At 37.3% G+C, this 18,511-nt stretch overlaps 1 protein-coding gene across 2 annotated transcripts in view; it reads left to right on the top strand.

Moving 5' to 3' along the window:
* sema3gb (sema domain, immunoglobulin domain (Ig), short basic domain, secreted, (semaphorin) 3Gb) overlaps window positions 1-18,511 on the top strand; it is a 48,136-nt gene that overhangs the window by 22,454 nt on the left and 7,171 nt on the right. For both annotated transcript variants that reach the window (XM_079827233.1, XM_079827232.1), the window contains exons 3-10: window positions 14,852-15,012; window positions 15,166-15,228; window positions 15,324-15,443; window positions 16,107-16,200; window positions 17,481-17,600; window positions 17,695-17,840; window positions 18,002-18,116; window positions 18,212-18,281. In XM_079827233.1, the coding sequence (XP_079683359.1) occupies window positions 14,852-15,012; window positions 15,166-15,228; window positions 15,324-15,443; window positions 16,107-16,200; window positions 17,481-17,600; window positions 17,695-17,840; window positions 18,002-18,116; window positions 18,212-18,281 (889 nt within the window). The remainder of the gene's footprint in view (window positions 1-14,851; window positions 15,013-15,165; window positions 15,229-15,323; window positions 15,444-16,106; window positions 16,201-17,480; window positions 17,601-17,694; window positions 17,841-18,001; window positions 18,117-18,211; window positions 18,282-18,511) is intronic.

Raw genomic sequence — 18,511 nt, 5'->3', positions numbered from 1 at the left:
TTCCTGTGTATGTTTTGAATCTGGCACCAGCATGCCTCATCTCCCAATTAATGCCCCAGAGAGGGGACTACCCATCATCCCCTCTGCAGGGGGATGTGTCACGGCGGGGCACAAAGAGATGCAAGCAGAGCGAGGCAGATGTTTGAAGTTTAAAAGTCAAATCTCTCAAACACAAAAGCATTAGCATTTTTCCCCCATTCAGCTCGCAAACGGCGGTCAAATAACAGGCTTGAAAAGATACAGTGGTATTGTTGAAGAGATATTGTTTTATATAATGAAAGTCAGTAGGCACAGCTGCATGCAGACACATTTATAATACTATTTTGCCCACCCATCTGACAGAAGCGCAGCGGCACAACAGGTCAAAGTCTGACATGAATTCGCTCTCAGTTCTCAGAAACTGTCACACACACAACCTAGCAGGTGTCTCTGCAGTAGAGCCCCATTACTTTGTATAATCCATCAGAAAGTATGCACACACAAATAGAAACACATAAACTCACACACACACACTTACAGTCTCCTCCACAAGGTATATTTAGTACACAACCTGGTGGCGTGTGCCATCCTGTGCCAGTTGAGCAAGCTGAGGCATGGTTCCTCATGACACCCTACTGCCAGGATGCTGGGCTTTCCTAACAGTGTCCCAACCAATGCAACAATTTCCAATGCAACAATTTTTCAGCCCACACTGAAATTGAAAATGCTGCAACACAACAAACAGCCAATCGACTTACTTTTCATGACTTTCCTTGTGGAACTTGAGGTATTTATCATAATTTCAAATGTTTCTGAACTCCCACAGTCAGTCTCTCAATTTGTGTATGTTTAATATACAAACAGCATGACCAAAAACTATTTGGACACTTAAAAAGTATGAATATCATTGCATTATGTAAGAAAATATATATTTATTCATTAATTAATTTGTATAGTTTTTCATTAAACTCATGAAACACTGAAGTTCTATAATGAACCCCAGTCTGGGAAACCCTAACATAATGTAATATTTAATGCACTTCATGAAAATGTAATATATTTTATTTCTCTTTCTATTTTTATATCAATATGGCTATTCAAATCAATGTGATAAATGAGTCAGAATACATTACCTAAAATTAGTTATCTAGATTACATTACTAACGACAATCTTTTTCATGTCATTTAGAATCAGTAACTGACTACAATTTGTAAGTAATCTATAAAGCCCTGTGTATATATTATAAATACACATATTGTTCAAAATAAAATTAAAATAAAAGGATTTGTATATTGCAGTGTTGTGTAGAGATGTGGTCATTTCAAATGTTTCTCAACTTCCACAATCAGTAATCAAAATAATTTATTTATTCACCTCCCGAGGTTTACTGCAGTCAGCCAGATCTGGGCCGTATCCAGATCAGATGGTGGACCTGCGGCCAGACATGACCAATGCATGGCCCTGAATTGTCTGCAGAGACCGTGTCAATTAGAATCCCCCTGAAATTACCTCATCGACACGGCATCCTCAATAAACCCGTCTCTGGCGTGATGACTCCGATCTTTCGAATATTGCAATTTAATTATTGTTTAATCAAAACGTCATCCTCAATAAACCCGTCTCCGGCGTGTTGTATCCGATCATTTGAATATTCCGATCTAATATGACCCCTGACCTTTAAAGTTGCCAGAATAATAATCATACACTGCTTGTTAATTGGCCAGAGGAGAACTGGCACCCAACTGAGCCTGGTTTCTCCCAAGGTTTATTTTTCTCCATTAGGTCACCTGATGGGGTTTTGGTTTCCTTGCCACTGTCGCCTTTGGCTTGGCTTAGATGGGGACACTAAATTTTCAACTAAATATCCAAATAAATCTAACTAGTAAACTAAATTAACCATATGAACTAAATTACTGATCTAGATGACACACCATTTTCTCCGGAGCGGCTGTACGGCCGAATACAATTCTGTTACATTATTTTCCTGTTTAACACTGTGAAGCTGCTTTGAAACAATAAATAAAGGTGACTTGATTTGACTTCACTTATTCTATTTATGATTGTTGCTTAATATAAATATATATTACATTATTTGTACAAAAATATAGTTATTTCAACCAAAATATTTCACAAAAGATGTCTGTTAGGTTGTAAATTGTAAACAATGGTTTATAAGGTTTATGGTTATGGTCTATGTTAGTCTTTGAAATATAGTATGTATGTGTGAGTGTCTGTGTGTGTAAGCGTGAATGTCTGTGCACCCGAGTGTTTGCAAAGGTGATTATGACCCCGGGTTGACTGGGGTTATTATGTGCGTAGGTGACAGTGGGATAGATCCCTGTTCTGAGAAACAGGATTGGCTTGTGGCGTTTGAGGTTTATTATTAGCTTGTGTGGTTGCTGTGTTTACCTCGGCCAAAGCACAGGGAAGCCCCCCAAAGCATGGCAAGGCTCATTGCCAGCAACCTGCTCCAAAATGCCACAGAGACAACAGGAATGTTTGGGGCTTTAGCCGGTGTCATTCAGCCTGAATCCATCTTCACCCCACAGCAGGGCCACTGGCTTTATCAGGTATGAAGTTAGGGTCAGGGTTGGGTTTAAAGATTTGGGACTCCCATTCAGGGGATCTGAATCTAAATAATTCTGCTACGCTCTTGGAATCATTGTTTGTTTGTCCATTTATTCACTGCTACTCCCATTGCTTCTCAAGACAAAGATGAGTGGCTTGAGTGCATTAAGAGAGCAACACTCAAATTCTCTGAGTTATCTCTGGAACCAGGCCATTTTCCCAGAGTGCCACTTAAAAACTGACAGCAATGCCTGCTTATAAATGTGGGAAATGTTTTTGGAAAGGGTATGTAGATAAATGTAACCATGATCCACTGGAGGCAAGTTGATGTGATGAACCCAAGTGCAGTTTATTTTCAGCGTGAACAGATACAACACAAACGATTAGTGATGTGACATTTGAACCGAGGCGTCAGAGCTTGGGTCGAGAATAAATGGGCGTGCCAGATGAAGCCCCGATTCGAGGCTTGTGTTGTTAACGGAGAAATCACTTGACCAATGACAAACGAGGCCTCGGTTTGTGTAAAATACGTCATGGGTGTGTCACTTCGGGTTCGAAACTTGCGCCATCTTGTGGTTGTTGTGGCGTTTCAGAGAAGTGTCAGGAGTAGTAGAAGTGTGAGGGTCAGAGAGTTATATAGAGTCATTGTTATTGTGGTTCATATGTGTTAATGCTATACACTCACCTAAAGGATTATTAGGAACACCATACTAATACTTTGTTTGACCCCCTTTTGCCTTCCGAACTGCATTAATTCTACATGGCATTGATTCAACAAGGTGCTGAAAGCATTCTTTAGAAATGTTGGCCCATATTGATAGGATAGCATCTTGCAGCTGATGGAGATTTGTGGGATGCACATCCAGGGCACGAAGCTTCCGTTCCACCACATCCCAAAGATGCTCTATTGGGTTGAGATCTGGTGACTGTGGGGGCCATTTTAGTACAATGAACTCATTGTCATGTTCAAGAAACCAATTTGAAATGATTCGAGCTTTGTGACATGGTGTATTATCCTGCTGGAAGTAGCCATCAGAGGATGGGTACATGGTGGTCATAAAGGGATGGACATGGTCAGAAACAATGCTCAGATAGGCCGTGGCATTTAAACGATGCCCAATTGGCACTAAGGGGCCTAAAGTGTGCCAAGAAAACATCCCCAACACCATTACACCACCACCACCACCAGCCTGCACAGTGGTAACAAGGCATGATGGATCCAAGTTCTCATTCTGTTTACGCCAAAATCTGACTCTACCATCTGAATGTCTCAACAGAAATCGAGACCCATCAGACCAGGCAACATTTTTCCAGTCTTCAACTGTCCAATTTTGGTGAACTCATTCAAATTGTAGCCTCTTTTTCCTATTTGTAGTGGAGATGAGTGGTACCCGGTGGGGTCTTCTGCTGTTGTAGCCCATCCGCCTCAAGGTTGTTTGTGTTGTGGCTTCACAAATGCTTTGCTGCATACCTCGGTTGTAACGAGTGGTTATTTCAGTCAAAGTTGCTCTTCTATCAGCTTGAATCAGTCGGCCCATTCTCCTCTGACCTCTAGCATCAACAAGGCATTTTCGCCCTCAGGACTGCCGCATACTGGATGTTTTTCCCTTTTCACACCATTTCTTCGTAAACCCTAGAAATGGTTGTGCGTGAAAATCCCAGTAACTGAGCAGATTGTGAAATACTCAGACCGGCCCGTCTGGCACCAACAACCATGCCACGCTCAAAATTGCTTAAATCACCTTTCGTTCCCATTCTGACATTCAGTTTGGAGTTCAGGAGATTGTCTTGACCAGGACCACACCCCTAAATGCATTGAAGCAACTGTCTTGTGTTTGGTTGATTATATAATTGCATTAATGAGAAATTGAAAAGGTGTTCCTAATAATCCTTTAGGTGAGGGTATATTATTACATTATACTATTATACTACAGTATAGCCTACTACATTATTACTATTAGTTTAGATAGTTTTTCTCTAATAGAGTTTTCCTCTATTATTAGGTGTCCTTTGACATCTGCTGGATAGGTGGATCACAGTAGCCTATAAATAAATAAATAAATAAATAAATAAATAACAGTGTGTCTGACAGTTGTCTTTGTGCAAGTAAAGTCAGACAGAGAAAGATACATATTTTATTTTATACCCAGGCAATGGACAAATGTCTGCTCAGGTCATTGCCTCAGGATTAATGGATTTCTCTGCTATTTCTTTGCACAGTATAGGTGTCACTGGTGAGCAATGATGAATGAAGCTTCGGGTAATGAACCTTTTGGTGAAGCAATGGGCTGCGAGGTCTCAGTGGTTCAGGAAGCCTCATTTTGCCATCACTACAAACAATGACTTGACTTGACTAGAACCATGAACAGACTTGACTTGGAACAGACTTGACTTGAAAACAGACTTGACTAGACAAAGAACTCACCAACAGTGGTTTACAGGAAACAATACTCAACAAGGACACATGGCAAACATGGGGGTTTAAATACACAAAGACTAATGACTAAAGACACACCTGAACAATCAGAACAATTAACCAATGACAGAACTGAACTGAAAACACATGACTAAAACAACCAATGAGAACATAACACATGAGGACAAGGGAATCACATGACAATCAGGAACACATGACAAGACCAGGAAACATGACTGATAGGAAAACTCAACAGAGAACATGAAACAAAACACAAACACACAGTGACAATAAACTAATTCTATAAACCTGAATTACGAGTTAGAAGATCAGAAACAGAGCTATGGGAGATGATTTCTCTTCTCTAGTCTGTCTAATGTGGCTTTTCTTCTGAATGTCTATGGGAATGAGATCCACCTTCAGAATTACACAGGAATCTGCAGAATTCCAGAGCCCTGAAACACCCATCATTCATGAAGTTCAACAAAGCCAATGGCCCTTGAGTGTTTGTTTATTCAACATTTTAGCTAATTGATTTTGCTTGTGCTACATTTAACACATTTTGCGAATTTAAAGTCCCCCGCAGTCAATAATTGTTTCCCTTAAAACTCATCTTTAAAGGGGCTATATGCAACTTTTTCCCCAAAATAAACGTAACAATAGCCTTTTTATTTTACCATTTATGACTCAAACATCTCCTGATGAGCATACTGACACCTTGTCCGCTCACAGTGGGTGCACCTATAAGCCTGTATCCTATTTTTCCTATTTTCTGGCGGGTAGGTTTTTTCCCGCGCTGTCTGCGGATGTGACGTCACCACCGCTGCGAGAGCGAGCAGAAAATAAGAGCAGTTCTATTTTTTGGCCACAGGTGTCAGTCGCGAGTTTAAATTTCAGAAAAACGCATATAGCCCCTTTAATCACCAAAATTACATATTTAAAAGTTTTTTCCAATGAAAAAAATGTCTTCATGCCTTAAAATAGCTTAAATATAACTCCACACCATTGCTTCATTTAGTATACGCAATAATTGTGCAATAACTATGGTCCATTAAGGATCACTTAAAATATTTTTCTTCTATTGTTTCTATTACAATTATTGTAGTATGTAAGGTTAAAATAGAAAAATCCAATGCAAAGAGGCAAATTAGAGTCATTTCGTGGCTGGAAATTTTTTTTTTTTTCATTTGTAATGTACAGTATGTATGGCTCTTTAATAAATATACATGTATCTAGTCTAGTTGCTCAAAAAAGTATTGCAGATCATAACTGCTTACTTAAATGTAGGTTTTGCATTTGAATAAATATTTATACATGATTGATCAAACACTAGATTTTTTTTAAATGTGAAATTTTAAAATGTTAATAACTTGCATCCTAATATTTTTAACCCCATTTTTACTTATGATACGGAAGTGTTACTATAGTAGACCTATCTCACATCACAGATAGTTTGTTTCTGCATTGATTCTATATAAAAATTACGAAGATGTAAAGTATTTGCTCTGGCTCTTGTTTTAAATTGTTTTGTTCCGTTATTATGCTAGTTGTTGTCAGCATCTGTTGACGTTGTACAAGCAGGATGTGGCAGTTTGTCAGTGTTGTATTTGTCCTGCCCCTCCTCCAATATGTCGGCTGGGTAAAAAGTGACAGTGATGAGTGCTGCGTTTTATTCAAAGTTGAACATTCTTCAACTCTCGGCGACCAGTAAAAAACAGGGAACACTCAGCACTTGAGCGTGAAATACTCGCTCAGCGCCTCGTTACGCTCATGGCATTCTAAAAACGCGGCGTTCCCATTGAAAACAATTGGTTAAAAAACGTTAAAAAACGCTTTGGTGGACACACGGCCTTAGATTGAAAGATCTGAAAAAACATTTAAATTTACAGCATGGGCGCCTTGTGCAATAAATATCAAGCACCGCGTTAGTTCTAGCAGGTCATGTTAGTCAAGCTCGCATCAGCTGACTGTCAGCTGATCACGTCTACCTATAGGAATACGATGCCTATCACAGCATGCATATATAAGCTCCTTCAGTATTATCAGCAGGTATCGTGTTTCTCCGGAGCTAATTACCCTCCTCCATCCCCAGCTCCTCCTCTCGTCAGTCAGGATTTGGCTGATTCCCCTTGAATCAGACTACATTCCAGAATAATGTTGTACATTTTAATATTGACATTAATGATATCTGCAATACATTGTTGGTTCTGTTCTGTTTACCCTAGGGGGGTTTATCACCGCTCTCCCTGCTCTTATCCATGCTAGGCTGCATGGATACACAGGGAATTCTTGCCCAGAACAGAACCATACCGCCAATCCAAACTAAATGCTAACTGTCAATCATCTTTGACGATAGTGGTTCTGACAGAAAGGGTATTTCTTGAACACATCTTTCTAATTTGTACTGATACCGCTGTATTGTTTAAGCTTATCTTTGCTGTTGGTTCAAAGCCTTGCAAATTAATACAAATGGGTTTTTCTTTCATATATGACCATCCAAGATTCTTGTGCAAAGTGTTTGTTGGCAAATGCATTTATAATGAGGTCATGTAGAGTTTTGCATTTCATCTACAATCAACATTTCTTTCCCTGGAGAAACTCGGAGGAATTCCTCACCAATGAGACACTTTAGCTTGACGTCCTATCCTGTGAAAAATGGTCTGGGTTTTTTCTTCCATGCTGGCCTTGAGCTTGCCTCCCATGTCCCAGTAATGATCTTGGCCTTTAAAAAAAAAAGGGCAGAGTGGCACAGAGGAACCGATTTAACAACATTATTAAAAGCTGGATCTATGAGGATTCTCATGATACTCTTTACCCTTTTTTTCCAGTCGTCTGGCATTAAGCCTGCAGAGTTTTTGGCTTGCAGCCACAAATTAAATGTTTAAAATGTTTAAAAACTTGTGTTGGAAGATGGGTTAGCATTAAAGGGATAGTTCACCCAAAAATGAAAATTCATAGGCCTAATTTACTCAATCATTTGTTCCAAACCTGTATGAAGTTGATGGTCCCCATTGACTTGTATATAATTTTTTTTCACAGTATGGAAGTGATTGGGGCCCAATTGTTTGGAAATTGTTAGCTTAGTGTGGCAGTTTTGTTGAGTAGCCTACAGTGATTAGATGCTTCTAGATAGAATCATGTGAATGTGACACATAGTGGGCCAAATATATTCATAGTCCTCCACAGTGGACAAAAGGTCTAGGGATTAGTTTGTTAAAATTATCATATGGTTTGACAGACTATGTCAGTGCTCACCCAAGATGGATGCCTGTGAACAAAAATGTGATCCGATCCCTCACCCTTGTTATATATCGGACTAAAATAGAGCTATGCAGAGAAATATGTTCGGTGCAGCATAACAGGTAAGATTTCAGACTGTTTAAATAAAGGACAACGGTTCAGCTTGATCTAAAACTAGAGTCAGGTTCTGAATCCATCATTGCACCATTGAGCATAGAACTGAAAGGAAAAGTTTACTCAAAAATGAAAGTTCTGTCATCATTTTATGTCCAGACGAGGAGATATTTTGACAATGTGTCAGCAATGGAATTCAATGAATATTCATTTTTGTGAACTATCCCTTTAACTTGTATTGAACCTAGAACATTCATTTAACCAGGTTGCTACTGTAGGTCATTTTTGACTAAAAGAGCTTCATAAATGACTAGGGGTGTAACAATATATCGTGTCACAATATATCGCAATACAAAAATGCAACAATATGTATCGTGGATAGTGAAAATCTGCATTGTGTATATTTCACCCAAAATGAAAATTACTGTGAGAAAAAAACTCATGTTTACAGGGTTTTAGTGTCCATTAAACTACTATATAATGTTGAATATAATGTATAATAATGCAATGGGGGAATATTTGTGGGTCCTGATAATGCCAAATGTTACCAGGAAAAATTGGCCTACATCATTTTAAATATATCTAGTCAGTGACAGAGTGTAAGCATATTCGTCTAAAATAATTCTGTATTTTCAGCTTCAGAATCATGAATATTTTTATTCTGGTGTCACCATTGTCCTGTGCATTGGGTTACCAGCACCAAGCCCAAGCCTATTTTTTTCCACACACCAATACCAAATGTAGCATTTTAAATTAGAAATTAAAATTTTGTTAATCTTTTAGCATATGTCTTGGAGTATCGCAATAATATTGTGAGTTCAGTCTTGTGACATAAGGGTATTGTTACACCCCTATAAATGACTATAAATGCAATGAAAACATATTTCTTTATGGAAACCTTGTGCATTTAGGTCATGACCTAAATATTTTGATTTCCTAAAAAAGTCTTTGGCCATATGGTGATAAAATCAGTGAGGTTGAGCTGCAGCAGCTTTTGGAAAGAAGTTGTCAGGGCCGAGTCGCAGCAGGAGTTTAGACGAGGCTCAAACTAGAGACGTCCAAAAGAAATATACAGATGTGGATAGTTCGCTATACTTTTTATACAGTCTGTGTCTATTTTCTGAGCAGACTGAACTGAACTGCTGACGCAGCTCCTAACATCTCAGTCTCTTCCAGACTAACTTTTTTAATGAGTCCTTTTTCACAGAGACAGTAAACGCTGTCCACCTGCCTCCAGCGATTAAGCTGCGATGTGCGATTGACTTTTTTAGATGTGTCTCAGTGAAATCATGACACTCCTTTTAGACATTGTAATCTAAGATTTGCTACAACATACACAAGACGTTTTGAAATGTGTCTCTAAGGGATAAATCCAGTTTTCCACTGCACATTAATTGAGGGGTCTGGCGTCTTATTCCTCCCCACAGCATTGCATAATGTTTTTTTTTTGTTTTTTTTTAACAGGCAACAGAGGGGCTGTTAATAATCAGGCAGTTTTCCCCAACTCATTGTTCAGCATGTTCCACAGTTATCAGCTTGTCCTTTTGTATTAGGCCAGAGATTGTTACAACCACAGAGTCTTGAGAACTCTCAAGTGCTCCTCTTCTTTATATCTCTGGGACCCTAATGAGTCATAATGACCCACTAAATTAAACACAACCTCTCAAACATGTATTGAGATAATCAGATTTGTGAAAATACAGTGTGTTATTCAGTATTTCCTGCCAGAGTTGAGCATAAAGACTAGAATAGTACTAGAATGTAGTTTGTTGTACCTTTTAGGAGATATTTTACATTTTAACCATTGAAATTAACGTCTTCATGACAGTTTGACTCCAACCCACAAAACAAATGAGACACTGTTGTTTCTCTTTTGTGGCAATGTTATAATAGTTCTGACGTATGTCCATGTGCAAAGGATTAAAAATTCATGTAATTAATAGAAAAAATAAGCTATATTTTCTCATTAAACACATTGTAAAAACTAAGCTGAAACAGTTTTTCGACCTGTTCTTTCTGTCGTTGGCACCATCTCTGCAGTTTGGCAAACATAAAATATTTGCAATTGGGACATTGTGAGTGGAAAATCTGACTGCTTTTGCCATTGTAAATGTTATTAAATTTGATTCTGACTCGTGGCACAAGCTGGCAAACACGCATACACACTCTCACATAAGAGTCACAACTGGACCAGCCAGTTGGACAACATACTAGAGGCAGATCTCTTACATACACATAAAGATACACGTGCTGTAATATTTGATACAGAGATAAACATCTATAATAATACATTATGTATTTACCATAGTCATAGTTCAGTTAATGTTGCGTTGTGTTAAGTCCTTTTCTGCTTATTTTAAGAGGCTCAAATGCTGTCCGAATTTTCCTATTTCCTTTCCCTGCATTATGTCACTTGGTTCAGATCTCTGCCACAGCTCCTGAGCCATGTACTTTAATTGTTAATTTATTATTAATATCATTATTATTATTATTATTATTATGTATTTCATATTTATTTATTGTTGTTTTATATAAAAATTGTGGTAACACTTTACAATAAGGTTGTATTAGTTAACGTTAGTTAATGCATTAGTTAACATGAACTAACCATGAACAACACCTCTGTTCAGCATTAGTTAATCTTTGTTAACATTAGTTAATAAAAATCCAGCTGTTCGTGATTTGTTCATGTTAGTTCACAGTGCATTAACAAATGTTAACAGGATTTTAATAATGCATTAGTAAATGTTGAAATTAACATTAACAAAGATAAATAAATGCTTTATAAGTGCAGTTCATTATTAGTTCATGTTAAATAATGTAGTTAACTAATGTTAACTAATGAACCTTATTAAAAAATAAATTATGTTTTATATATTAACATATCTAATTTTATAAATTAAATTATACATATTTGATATATTACATTTTATTATAACAACAATAAAATATCAAATACATTTTATTATTATTATGAATGTACTTGATATTATTTTTTAATAATAATAACAATAGTAGGCTAAATGTGTTTGAAATGTATTTTTGTTTTATAATAAATTATTAATAATAATACTATTATTATTAATGCATATAATGTTTATTGTTTTAAATATAATAGTATTAATAATAATAATAATATTTTTATATATATTTTAGTTGTTTTTATAAAAATATATAAATTAACTTTTATTATAAAACTTTTATATCTAAGTTGTTGTTGTTGTTTAAGAAAAATCAATCACCACTCTGTGTCAATTCCTTTTTGAATGAAATCACTTCCTGGCTTCCTCACTCAAGGGATATCACTTCCCTTCTTTCAGGTGTGAGTGCTTAGAACATTTGTGGCAAAGTGGTAAAGGTCAAGGTCCGACCTGACATTCGCAGGCTGTCAGGTGCCTCTTTACTGAATAAAGCGAGCTGTGCTCCCTTGCCAAAAAGATAGTGGATTTTGTGGATGAAGCCTGTTGGACGGGGATGAGAGAGCGTGCTGAGAATAGATCCGTGGCCCCAGTGCGCAGCGAGCGGTCTGGAATCCCAGCCTGCCCCTGTGGATCGGGCCAGGGAGATTCTGTTCATGACTGGAGGATCACCCACACAGCTGCCAGAACCACACATATACACACACACACACACACACACACACCAGCACACTTCGCCACCTAGTTAGAGCCCTGAGGAGAACACCTAGCACACACATGTGCAGACACACACATTGAGAGCATATGTGGCATCTCACCCGTTCTCATGTCATGTCATGTACAGGACGTGTGTTCACATGTACTGTCTGAATGACTAAACATTGTTTAGGTCAGACCTTCAGCCAGACCATTGTTTCCTTTCAAACATACAAGTGGTTAATCAGTGTCTTTATTTAATACATTATCTAAAACTCTTTCCACGTACTTCGCTGTGACCTTCCTGTCACCGGCCCAGTTCTATTTCTGTTTATCCAACGCCGGACAGGCGTTTGGACGAGAGCACAGTAATACCTCTGAGATCAAAGTGGTGTGTGGTATGACGCTAACATGGAGTAATTTATAGTTCGGTCTGTGTCAGTTGCGTCGTTCCACTCTGCTAAACTCACGCACTTACTCTCATACTCTCAGAGGGCAACGATGTCAGCACGTCCTCATAACTTCAGATTTATGTTTAAAGTCAACCAGCTTCTTCTCATATCCTGGCCCAACCTTCACACTGTTATTGTGTGATGTATGTAATTATGTTTTTGTCATTTAAAGCTTTCTGAACATAGATGAAAACACTAAATATTTGGTGTAAATGCATTGCTTTAATTGGTGATGTGTCTGGGGAAATTAGTGGCTGAATATGATAGAGACGGGGAACAGACACTTAGTACACTGGAGCACGGCGTGCTCAGACAGCTGAAGCCGTCTCTCATCTCTGCACCTGCTCTGTTCTCCCTTGTGTCCTCCCTCAGAGAGAAAGAAAAAGAGAGAGATGGAAACTACCAGCACCTGCTGTGTGAAGAATATGACAAGAAGCCTGAGTTGATATAAAATAAAATAAAATAAACATTATATATAAAAAAAATTTCAAATGAATTGAATAAGAAGCCTGGGTTTATTATTATTATTATTAAATAATTTTTAAATTAATTTATGAAGTAATATTTAATTACATTTAAAAGAAAGAGAAATCATCCTAGTCTCTAACGACAAGAAGGGTTAGAACTAAAAGAAAGTTAGAACTAAAGCATCCATACATGAACTTATGGAAGCTTGTTTCCGCCACAGAATAAAGTGAGTTATTAAGCGTAATTTCAGGAGGAGTACATCTACGCCCATCTAATCTTCCAATTAATACCAAGGTATAAAACCAGCAGCTTATCTCTTCCCGTTGTTAGCTCTTGCAGCATCCCTCCTCCTCCCCTGCTCCTCCTTTTTTGTACAATTTTGCCTGTTATAGGGGGGCAATCGGAGCTTGGGTATAATATCCTCTCCGAACCTCTCAGCAGACAGCAAGCCAAATCTTTCACTAAGATTATATGGGCACACAAACTCGTGAAACATAGTTAGATAGAAAGAAAAGATAGAAAGATAATTGCGACTTTACTCACAATTGTGAGTTTACATCTCTCAATTCTGATTTTTTTTCTCAGAATTGTGTGAGATATAAAATCCGAATTGTGAGATATAAAGTCCGAATTGCAAGATATAAAGTCCGAATTGTGAGATATCATGTCCGAATTGTGAGATATAAAGTCAGAATTGTAAGATATAAAGTCAGAATTGTGAGTTATAAAGGAAGAATTGTGAGATAAAAAGTCCGAATTGCGAGTTATAAAGTAAGAATTGTGAGATATAAAGTCAGAATTGCGAGTTATAAAGTCCGAATTGTGAGATATAAAGTCAGAGATGCAAGTTATTAAGTAAGAATTGTGTTATAAAGTCAGAATTGTGAGTTATAAAGTCAGAATTGCAAGTTATAAAGTCAGAATTGTGAGTTATAAAGTCAGAATTGTGAGATATAAAGTCAGAATTGTGAGATATAAAGTCAGAATTGTGAGTTATAAAGTCAGAATTGTGAGTTATAAAGTCAGAGATGTGAGTTATAAAGTAAGAATTGTGAGATATAAAGTCAGAATTGTTAGTTATAAAGTCAGAATTGTGAGATATAAAGTCAGAGATGCAAGTTATAAAGTCAGAATTGTGAAATATAAAGTCAGAATTGTGAGTTATAAAGTCAGAATTGTGAGATATAAAGTCAGAATTGTGAGTTATAAAGTCAGAATTGTGAGTTATAAAGTCAGAATTGTGAGATATAAAGTCAGAATTGTGAGTTATAAAGTCAGAATTGTGAGTTATAAAGTCAGAATTGTGAGATATAAAGTCAGAATTGTGAGTTATAAAGTCAGAATTGTGAGATATAAAGTCAGAATTGTGAGTTAGAAAGTCAGAATTGTGAGTTAGAAAGTCAGAATTGTGAGTTAGAAAGTCAGAATTGTGAGATATAAAGTCAGAATTGTGAGATATAAAGTCAGAATTGTGAGTTAGAAAGTCAGAATTGTGAGTTATAAAGTCAGAATTGTGAGTTATAAAGTCAGAATTGCGAGTTAGAAAGTCAGAATTGCAAGATATGAAGTCAGAATTGTGATATAAACTCGCAATTCTGACTTTTTTCTTGCAATTCTAATTTTATAGCTCGCAACTCTGACTACTTTTCTCAGAATTGTGAGATATAAAGTCCAATGATGAAGGAGAAACTTTTTTCTCAGAATTGCGAGTTTATATCTCAATTTATATCTAGCAATTGCTTGCTATGAAGTCAGAATTAAGATATAAACTCGCAATTCTGAGAAAAAAGTCAGTTTTTCATAGACTTTATAACTTGCAATTGCGACTTTATATCGTGCAATTCTGAGAGACACAAAAGTCAGAATTGTGAGATAAAAAGTCACAATTACCTTTTTTATTCTTTTATTCTGTGGCGGAAACAAGCTTCCATATGAACTAGCACTGGTACATGTAGAGAAGACATAGTTTGTTAACTGTTTTGACTTTTCTATCTTTCAGAGTTACTGGAGACAAAAACCATACGGCCGTTCAGCTTCTCCTTCAACACCAGTGACTACCGAATTCTGCACATGGACCAAGACCAAGGCCGGCTCTACCTGGGCAGCCGGGAATATTTGGTCTCTCTAGACATGCAAAATGTCAATAAAGAACCCCTTATCGTAAGACACTGTAGAATTATTGTATTATGGAATTATTTTCTCTTATTGTAAAGCTTAGTTCATTTACTGTAACTGAGCCTTAACCCTTTCAATTGTATGGTAGTTTCATGTAATTTTTGCTACTTTTTTTTTTAAATGTTTGTGTGTTTTCAGATTCACTGGCCAGCAACAGCACAAAGAAAAGGGGAGTGTAAATTAACTGGCAAAGGTGGACAGGTACAGGCTGTTTTGATTCATTATTGAATCATTTTGACAAAGAAATACAATCTTTGCTAAGACACCTTGTTTTTTTCTCATTTGTGTGTCCTCAGGGAGAGTGCGCTAACTTTGTGCGTCTGATTGAGCCATGGAACAGGACTCACCTGTACACCTGTGGCACAGGAGCTTATAAACCCATCTGCACTTTCATCAACAGAGGATGGAGAGCTGAGGTACACACACATACAAAGACACACCATTTACAGTACAGCAGTGTACATTTTGTGAATAACAAATGTTTTTTTGTATTTCATCAGCAATAGCACTGTGTTGATCATAAATATGACCAAAAGGATAACACTTTTTATCATGCTTTTTAATGTTTTTAATAATTTTTCAACATGTTTGAATATATGGTTAGTGTGTGGCCTTTTACAGTTGACATTTTTCACATTATCATCAACTAATGTTATTTTCATAGACTAGAATTATTTACCAGTTCAAAGAACCAAAGGACGTATTTGTCAAAAGATAAAACCAATGACTAAAACAAAACAAAAATATGAAAATGAACTCTGCAGTACAGTCACTCTCATTACACATATGTTGTGTGTGTGTGTGTGTGTGTGTGTGTGTGTGTGTGTGTGTGTGTGTGTGTGTGTGTGTGTGTGTGTGTGTGTGTGTGTGTGTGTGTGTGTGTGTGTGTGTGTGTGTGTGTGTGTGTGTGTGTGTGTGTGTGTGTGTGTGTGTGTGTGTGTGTGTGTGTGTGTGTGTGTGTGTGTGTGTGTGTGTGTGTGTGTGTGTGTGTGTGTGTGTGTGTGTGTGTGTGTGTGTGTGTGTGTGTGTGTGTGTGTGTGTGTGTGTGTGTGTGTGTGTGTGTGTTTGATTGAGCGTAGGAATACCTCTTCCGGCTTGTTCCTGGTTATGTGGACTCTGGAAAAGGAAAGTCTCCTTATGACCCCCGGCAGGAGAACGCAGCAGCTCTGATCAGTGAGATCTCTCTCTCTCTCTCTCTCTCTCTTTTTTTCCTGCGCTTCCTCTGTCTCTCAAAACAAAAGCATGTAGTCAAGCTCCGAAAAACACAAATTTGATTTTGAATCTTGCTCTAAAATATAAAACTGTTCAAAAATGTGTGTTCAGTAGATTTTATTTTATTTTAAAAAAAAAATTGAAAGAAGTCTCTTATGCTCACCAGGGCTGCATTTAATAAATATAAATACAGTAAAATCTATAAAATTGTGAAATATTATTTCAGTATAACGGTTTTCTATTTTAATATATCTTAAAATGTATTATTGTAACATTATAAATGTCTTTACTGTGTTTGTGATCAATTTAATGCGTCCTTGCTGAAATTTTTTTTTTTTCTTTCAAAAAAAAAAGACCCCAAAATTTTGAATGGTAGTGTATTTTACTGTCAAGATGTTGCACTTTGTAGAGTAAAAATTGTATAATTGTTTAAATCTATAAATACAAAAGTTTTGGTACCTGACATACAAATAGTAATTTACTCTAGAAATGTTTGAGGAGTTATTGCTTTTAACCCTTTCCCCTCCAGCATTTAAAAAAATGAAATTGCCAGCCAGCGCCTGCATTTTTGTTAATTTTCACAAAAGTTTCACTACCCCAAGAATATTTTGTTGTATGAATAGTTTTATTCAAGCTTCATGCGTTCTTTTTTGATCAACACTTGAATGTGGGTTTCATAAAAAAAGCAACATTTTGAGCAAAAACCTGAGAAAATCGTGTTTTTGTCAAAGACTACGTCTGGATCAGATTTAGAATGATGATCAAAACATAGAGTAGATGGAGTTCATCAACACCCCCGAAGCTTGCACAATTCCTATAGCTTGTCCTGGGTCGACATTTCACTCTGTAACATTGGGCAGTTTTGGTTTATAGACTATTGACGATCATGTTATTTTACATATGCATCTGCTTACATACGCTATTGCTTGCTTTTGCTTCTTTTTCACCTGTGTTTTGAGCCAGAGATTCTGTACTCTTTCAGAAGATTTGTAATAGCACTCCCTACCGTATAACACTGAAAACACGGAAAGACGGATAATTCCATCAATGGTGGGGAAAGAGTTAAAAGTACTTCCAGTATTCTTGATTGACTGCAGTCATGGAAATTCATTTGTCAAAAGTGTGGGAACTATTCCGTTAAGCAGTAGAAATGGGCCAGTTTATAGTATAAATTGAGCCAGTCTTCATCCATCATGATCTCTCTCTCTCTCTCCACATTACTCTCAATCTACTGTCTTTAGATGGGAACCTGTATGCTGGGGTACATGTGGACTTTATGGGTACAGATCCAGCCATCTTCAGAACCTTGGGAGACCGTCCCGCTGTCAGAACCGAGCAGTACGACTCCCGATGGCTGAATGGTATGAAATGAGCAAAGGAGTGAAGTAATTTATACAGACAGGTGACCAATATTATCCCTTTATCTCTTTACAAATCTTTTTATCTCGTCATCAGAGCCAGTGTTTATAAAAATCCAGAAGATTCCAGACAGTGCGGAGAAGAATGATGATAAGCTCTACTTCTTCTTTCGGGAGAAGAGTTTAGACGCTTCGGGGGGCAGCGCTCCGAGCGTCCTCGCGAGAGTAGGCCGAGTTTGTCTGGTGAGAAAATCCAGATGCTAGACACAAAACTTGTCTACTTAAGCCACACTCTGACTTAATAATCATGATGATTTTTGTCATGCAAATCGGTATGTAAATCAGATGAAGCCAAGGTTTATTTAAAGTCTAATCTTTTATCTGTTTGTGTGCTTTCCCTTCAGAATGATGACGGAGGTCAGAGGTCATTGGTGAATAAGTGGACGACGTTCCTCAAAGCACGACTGGTCTGTTCTGTGATTGGTGCAGACGGTGTTGAGACTTACTTTGATGAACTGAGTATGGCATATGTTTTTCCTGTCCTCCGTGATCACAACATGTCCATGATCAGCTCTCTGTCTGTCTCTGATGCCTGATATCTGTTTGTCTTAAAGGGGACGTTTTCATCCAGAGGACCCATGATGAACGGAGCCCTATCGTGTATGCTGTGTTTTCCACAGCTGGGTGAGATAATCTCTCATGCAAACATATAAAATGCTTACACTACTGTTCAAAGGTTTGGGGTCATTATGTTTTGTGTGTGTTTTTGTTGTCTTTTTTGATCAAAAAGTGACAGTAAAAATTATTACAGTGTTACAAAAAAATCAGTTTTAGATGAATGCTGTTCTTTTGAACTATTCTCAATGTATCACGGTTTCCACAAAAATATTAAGCAGAACAACTGTTTTTATTAT

Source organism: Gobio gobio, assembly GCF_949357685.1.
Source record: "Gobio gobio genome assembly, chromosome: 10".
Lineage (NCBI taxonomy): Eukaryota > Metazoa > Chordata > Actinopteri > Cypriniformes > Gobionidae > Gobio > Gobio gobio.
This window is presented reverse-complemented; position numbering and strand designations above follow the sequence as displayed.